The sequence below is a fragment of the Penaeus japonicus genome, unplaced genomic scaffold, assembly GCF_977035675.1.
Source record: "Penaeus japonicus unplaced genomic scaffold, GWHDUDI00000001_assembly GWHDUDI00000026, whole genome shotgun sequence".
In the NCBI taxonomy this organism is placed as follows: domain Eukaryota; kingdom Metazoa; phylum Arthropoda; class Malacostraca; order Decapoda; family Penaeidae; genus Penaeus; species Penaeus japonicus.
The window spans coordinates 11,882,298-11,889,797 of record NW_028234428.1 but is presented as its reverse complement, the minus strand read 5'-3'; the positions used below and the strand labels follow the sequence as shown (position 1 = coordinate 11,889,797).

Below are 7,500 nucleotides of genomic sequence, written 5' to 3'. Positions count from 1 at the left end.
CTGTCTGTATGTATATATGCATGCAAGTATGCTTGCATGTATACATATATATATAATAAAATATATATATATATATATATATATATTATGTATGTATATATATACATATATATATAATATATATATATATATATTTATATATAACATAATGTATATAATAATATATATATATATATAAATATAATTTTTATAAATAATATATAAGTAGATATATGATATGGTGTTATTTATATTATGTATGTATAAAATGCATACAAGTATGCATGTCTGTCTATCTGCCCGTCCGGCCTGCATGACAGCATGCTCATCCCGCGCATGCAACCGAAGCAACCGCAACCACTGACTGAAATTGAGTTTGGCGGCGATGGTGTTGAAACATGGAAGTCGATCCCGGCGTCAGGCACGATGGCTCCCGAAGCCTCGTCCTTCATCACCCTGAAGAAGGGCCAGTTGTCTACTACGGAGACTTCATGAGCCTCCGCCGAATCGCTGTAGACGTCCATGAGGTCCTTGTAAAGAGGCTCCTTTCGGGAAGTGTTGAGGTCCTTGGGCTGGGCCCACCACCACAAACCGACATTTGAAGTCTTTGTCGGGGGGAAAGGGGAGGAGGGTGAGAGATGGGTGGGAATGGGATAGAAGGAGAAGAGGGGGAGGAGAGGAAGGAGAAGGAGAGGAAAAAAGAGGAGGAGGAAGGAGAGGGAGAAAAAAGAAGAGGAGGAGGAAGGAGAAGAAAGAAGAGGAGGAAAGGAAGAAGATGATGAGGAAGAAGAAGGAAAAAAAAGAAGAAAGGAAGAAGAAAAAGAAAGAATAAGAAAAAAAAGGTGAAGAAAGATGATATTTAGAAAAAAAAATAATTTGAATGGTGATATTTTGCTACTCAAGTAAGATGATAAATGATTTCTAATCATTTAAGAGTCAGTTTCTATGCTAAGACGCTCCCTCTTCGCCCATCTCTGTTAAGGAAATAAAACCCCTTTCGAAGGACATAATCCATGCAATTGCTACAGAGAAAAGCTGCAAACCCAAAAAAACAAGCAATCCAGCATTGCATTTCCCATGCAATAGGGTCGACATAATACAGTCTTTCCCACGACCTGTCGTTGAAGAAAAGAAAGAAAGAAAAAAAAAAAACTGTAAAATTCAACTCAAAGGAAGCAACCCGAGTCATCTTCACCATGCATTATAATCGACTACAAACAATTTATCTAATTCCACACATTCATAAAAAACGTTCATAATTAAAGACATATCTTGCGTTGTAATTGGTTTACGCTGGATAATTGTTTGTAAAATCATGATATATTTTTTTAATGATGAAACAAAATTTTTCATATCAAACAGATACGATTAAACAAGATTCTACACCATTCAAATCGTAATAATTATCATACGTATAAATAGTAACCATTATAATAAAATAGAAATAAAAATACCTAAATAGATCCTTACCCCTCTCACTATCTCCATTTTCTTTGTACTTATTAGCTCATCTTCTTTGTTCACAAATACCTCATTGATATTTAGATCACAACCCTCAAGGGAACCGAAATCTGAAAATAAATCATGAAGGTGAGAAAGCTTGGGAGAGGAAGGGAAAAGAGAGGGAGGCAGGGAGGAGAGAGGAAAAAGAGAAGAAGAGAGAGAGAGAGAAAAGAGAGAGAAAGGAAAAATATATATATATATATATATAATATATATATAAAATATATATATAATATATATATATATATATAAGAGAGAGAGAGAGAGAAGAGAGAGAGAAAAATAAAGGAATAATATATATATATATAAAATATATATATATATATATATATATATATATAGAGAGAGAGAGAGAGAAAGGAGAGAGAGAAAGAGAGAAGAGAGAGAGAGAGAGAGAAAGAGAGAGAGAGAGAAAGGGGAGAGTTAGAGATAGAGAGTCAGGCAAACGGACTAAAAAGGGCAAAACCAAACAAGAGGAAAAAGAAAGAGAAAAAACAACAATAAAAAAAAAAAACAAACAGGGACAAGCAAAACAAAAGAAAACAACTAACATCAGCTGAATGATTATGAACAAATGAATAATTAAAGATTTATGATGATAATAACAATATCAACAATAAGAATAATGTCATTAATAATAATAATAATAATAATGATAATAATAATAATAATAATAATAACAATGATAATAATAATGATAACAATAATAGTAATAACAATAATGATAATAATAAAAATAATAATAATAACAATAACATTACCACTACTACTTCTACTACTAGTAATGATAATAATAATAGTTAAAATAGTCTACCTGCGTTCCCTCTCGCATATTATCCAGGACTTGCTGCGTGACGTCATCCTCCAGAATCACCCACCAATAGATCGTCGGCGATTCCATCTTCCGGTCGTAAATCTGGACGGGGAAAGGAATTCGATTCCTTTTAATATATGTGGTTGATTTTTTTATTTATCTATTTATTATTATTACTATTATTATTATTATTATTTGCGCGTTTGCCGTGCTTTTTTTGCGTGTTTCCCGTGCTTATCTTTTTTATTATTATTATCATTATTATTATTTTTTTTTTTTTTTTTACGTGTTTCCCGTGCTTATCTTTTATTATTATTATTATTATTATTATTATTATTATTATTATTATTATTATTATTATTATTTATTATTATTATTATTTTTTTTTTTGCGTGTCTCCCGTGCTTATCTTTTTTTTCGTGTTTCCCGTGCTTATTTTTTCATGTGTGTGGTTGATTTTTTCTTTTCTTTTTTGCTTGTTTGCCTTGCTTTCATGGTTGGGTGTTTGTTTATAGTTTATTTGGATTTTTTCTATGGTTCATAACTTTTTTGATTAACTAATTTTGATGTTGCTATTAATTTCATATGTGCGACTTGGTTTACATGAATTGTAGATGGACTTTCACTTTATATGATAAATTATGTAAATTTATCTATAGTTATAATATGCATATATGTATATATATATATAATATATCTATAATATATATATATATATATATATATATATATATATATATATATATGTTTACATACACAGGTATATATATGTATATACTTCACACACACACCCACACACACACACACACAGACACACACACACACCACACACACACTCACACACAACACACACACACAAACATATATATAATTATATAATATAATATATATATATATATAATAGAGAGAGAGAGAGAGAGAGAGAGAGAGAGAGAGAGAGAGAGAGAGAGAGAGAGAGAGAGAGAGAGAGAGAGAGAGAGAGAGAGAGAGAGAGAAAGACAGAAGGAGAGAGAGAGAGAGAAAAAGAAAAACAGAAAGAGAGAAAGAAAGAAAGAAAAAAAGAAAGAAAGAAAGAGAGAGATATAGAGAAAGTAAAAAAAGAAATAATAATAATAAAAAAAACGAGATACAGAATGACAGAGGCAGAGATAGACCAACACCCAAACAACCAGACAAAACAAGTGAGTCTCCCCTTAACTTTCCCACCTGTCTGAAGACATCCACAGTGTTGGTCGAAGAGCACATGACAATAACATTCCGAAGGTTCTCTCGATGGAAGTACGACTTGAGCTCATACTCCAAGGGCGAGATCGAGCCTTGGTAGTTGTAGACTCCAATATCTCCTCCTCGACTGTAGCTTGCTTTCACGGACGCTGCTATACCTGAGATGAAAAGTGTTTATTTGCTTTAATACTTTAGATAATAGAGGTGGCATTTTATAAGTAGATGTTCTTAGTTTATTTGTACATTTGTAAATAAATTCCGTTTGATTATTTCAATTAGCATTATATTATATAGTACTGGAATCTATAAGACAAACGAATATGAACAAATATATGTCACGCGGAGACACATATAAAGGGTTAAAGTTTGTTAAGAATATCCAATGACAGCAGTTGTTATGCTAAATTCAAAGAACAAATTGATATTCGTTTTACGTGTTATTCAGAGAACCAAATGGGATTGTTCTTTCGTGTTCTCGTTTTGCTGAAATATTTAAGAGTTGTTTGTTGAATTATTTAGATGTTAACTGCTGATGGTTATTGTGAAGTAGCTAGGGATTAGCATTTTTCACTTTCTCTTTCTTTCTCTCTCTCTCTCTCTCTCTCTCTCTCTCTCTCTCTCTCTCTCTCTCTCTCTCTCTCTCTCTCTCTCTCTCTCTCTCTTTTTCTACTCTCTCTATCTATCTATCTTCTCTCTCTCTCCTCTCTTATCTATCTATCTATCTACTCTCTTTCTATCTTCTCTTTCTCCTCTCTCTCTCTCTCATCATCTCTCTCTATCTATCTATCTATCTTTCTATCTCTCATCTCTCTTCTCCTTCTCTCTCTTTTCTTCTCTCGTCTCTCTCTATCATCTTCTCTTCTCTCTTCTTCTCCTCTCTCTCCCTCTCTCTACTCCTCTCTTCTTCTCACTTTTCTCTCTCTCTCCCCTCTCTCTCCTCACTCTCTCTCTCTTTCTATTATCTATCCTCTCTTTTCTCTCTTCTCTCTCTCCTCTCCTCATCTCTCCTCTCTCTCCTCTCTTTCATTCTCTTCTCCACCCCACTCTTCTCTCTCTTCTCTCTCTCTCTCTCTCTTCTCTCTCGCTCTCTCTCTCTCTCTCTCTCTCTCCCTCCCTTTCTCTCTCTCCCTTTCTCCTCCTCTCTCTCTCCCTCTCCTCTCCTCTCTCTTCCTCTCTCTCTTACTTTTTTTTCTTCCCTTCTTCTCTTCTTCCCCCTTTCTCTTTCTCCCTTTTCTTTTGTCCCCCCAAAAAATTTTTTTTCCCTTTCTTTCTCTCTCTCTCTCTCTCTCTCTCTCTCTCTCTCTCTCTCTCTCTCTCTCTCTCTCTCTCCCTCCCCCTCCCTCTCCCCCTCCCCCCCTCCCCCTCCCCCCCCCCCCCCCCCCCCCCCCCCCCCCCCCCCCCCCCCCCCCCCCCCCCCCCCCCCCCCCCCCCCTTCCCCCCCCTCCCCCCCCCCTCCCCTTCCCCTTTCCCCCCCCCCCTCCCCCCCCTCCCCCCCCCCCCCCCCCCCCTCCCCCCCTTTTCCCCCCCTCCTTTTCCTTCCCCCTCCCCCCCCCCCTTCCCCTTTTTTTCCCTCTTGGGCTTTTCTTCCTTCCCCCCTTTTTTCTTCCCCCACCCAAACCCCCCCTTTTTCCCCACACACCCAAAGCCCCCCCTCCCCCCCCCCTCCTCCAACTCCCCCCCCGCTTTTCAAAACCCCCCCAAAAAAAAAAAAAAAACCAAAACCCCCTTTCCCCCCCCCCCCAAAAAAAACCCCCCCCAAAAAAAAACCCTCTTGTTTCTCTCCTGGGGCCCCTTTCCTCTTCCCCCCCCTTTCTCTCCGGTTTCCCCCCCCCCCTTTTTTTTTTTAAAAAATTTTTTCTTTCCCTTTTATTTTAAAAAATTATATAAATGGGGGTTTTAATTTTAAAAAAATTTTTTTTTTAAAAGGGGTTTGGGGATATAAGGGGGGGTTTTTTTTTTTTTTTTGGGGTTTTTTTAAATCCATTTCCCCCTACCCCTCCCTCCCCCCCCTTCCCACCCCCCCAAACCTTCCCCCTCTTCCCCCTTCCTCTCCCTCTTTTTCTTTTTATCTCTCCCCCCCCCCCCCCTCCCACCCCCCTCCCCTCCCCCCCCCCCCACCCCCCTCCTATTCCTTTTTTCCCCCCCACCTTTCCCCCCTCCCTCCCCCCTCTCCTCTCTTGTCCCTACAGAAAGTCCCGAATCATATGGAAAACAAAAAATTAAGCCCAATAAAAATAAAAAACCCCTAAATAAATAAGATTTACCCTTTAATACCATCACCAACAAGAACACCGACTTTACCAACAACAGCAACAACAACAACGACAAAAACACAACAACAACAACAATACCAACACCATCACTAACAACAACGAAAAACAAAACAAAACAAAAAAGACAAAAAAATTACAAGAACACCACGAACAACAAAAACACAACAACAACAATAAAAACCACCACCCCAAAAAAACAACAAAAAACAAAAAAACAAAAACAAAAACAAAAAAAAAAAAAAAAAAAAAAACTCACTCTCGAATTTTTTGGTGGGACAGAAGGTACAGCTGGCGCCCAGTTGATGACGCAATCAGGAATTCCCCCAAAGCCCTTGCTCTCCCGGAAAAAACGCCCCAATCGCCAATATTTTACTCTGTGAGGTAGGAAGAGTTATCTGAGAGTGGATCTGTTCACGAGTGAATAAACGATTTTTTAAAAAAAGGTGGTTTGGGAAATGTGGATATGGAAGGGGATGAAAAGGGTGGATGAGGGAAGGGGATGAGATTTTAATAAGGGAAGTGGATGAGTTTGGGGAAAGTTTAAAGTGGGTGAGATGTGGATGATGGAAGTGGATGAAAATGTGGATGAGGGAAAGGGGGAAATAATTTGGGGAAGATGAAAGTGGGTGAATGGGGATGAGGGAAAATTTAAATGGGGATGTGGATGATGGAAGGGGATGAGATGTGGATGATGGAAGTGGATGAGATGTGGATGATGGAAGTGGATGAGATGTGGATGATGAAAGTGGGTGAGATGTGGATGATGGAAGTGGATGAGATGTGGATGATGGAAGTGGATGAGATGTGGATGATGAAAGTGGGTGAGATGTGGATGATGGAAGTGGATGAGATGTGGATGATGGAAGTGGATGAGATGTGGAAAAGAAAGGGATGAGGAGGGGATGATAAATTGGGTAGGGGTGGATAAAGGAAAGGGGAAAGAAATGTGGTGAAGGGAGGGAAAAGGGGTGAGGAAAGGGATGAGATGGGGATGATGGAAGGGGGAAAGAGATGTGGAAAGTTTGGAAGTGGATGAAAAGTGATGATGAAAGTGGGTGAAAAATGGGGAAAGAGGGAAGGGGGATGAAAAAGGGGGATGAAGGAAGGGGAAAGAGATGTAAAGAAAAAAGTGGATGAGATGTGGTGTTGGAAGAAAAAGGGGAAGGGTTTAAAAAGGGAAAGAGATGTGGATGTTGAAAGGGGAAAGGGGATTTGGATGATGAAGTGGATGAGATGGGATGGAAAGGGGTTGAGATGTGGATAAAGGAAGGGGATAGAGTGGTGAGGGAAGGGGATGAAGTGGATGAAAAAATGGATGAAAAGTAGGGTGAAAAGGGATGAAAATGGGGGTATTATTAAAGGGGAAAGTAGTGAGGGGGGTTTGGTTGCCCTTTAATGTGGGGGGTTTTGGGGAAAATTTGGTTTTTTTAGAAAAAGGGGAAAATTTTTGGGGGGAAAAAGAGAGAGGCAGAGGGGGAGCGAGGGAAAGAGAAAAGTAAAAAAGAGAGAAAAAGAAAGAGAAAAAGAGAGAAAAGAAAGAAAGGGCAAAAAGAAGAGAAAAGGAGAGGGGCGAGAGAAAAGAAAGAAGAAAAGAAGAGATAGAGAGGAGAGAGAGAGACTAAGAAAGAGAGAAAAGGAGAGAAGAAGAAAGAGAGAAAAGAGAGAAAAAAGAGGGAGAAAGAGAGGGGAAAAGGAGGAGAGAGCGGA

General features: G+C 38.7%; 1 protein-coding gene across 1 annotated transcript in view; it reads right to left on the bottom strand.

The window, feature by feature from the left end:
- LOC122243595 (glutamate receptor ionotropic, delta-2) overlaps positions 1–5,797 on the bottom strand; it is a 25,550-nt gene extending 19,753 nt beyond the window's left edge. The window contains exons 1-4 of the mRNA XM_086552362.1: positions 5,785–5,797; positions 3,503–3,678; positions 2,297–2,398; positions 345–551 (exon numbers count right to left, since the gene is read on the bottom strand). Coding sequence (XP_086408488.1) covers positions 345–551; positions 2,297–2,398; positions 3,503–3,678; positions 5,785–5,797 — 498 coding nt within the window. The remainder of the gene's footprint in view (positions 1–344; positions 552–2,296; positions 2,399–3,502; positions 3,679–5,784) is intronic.
- Positions 5,798–7,500: the final 1,703 nt, after the last annotated feature.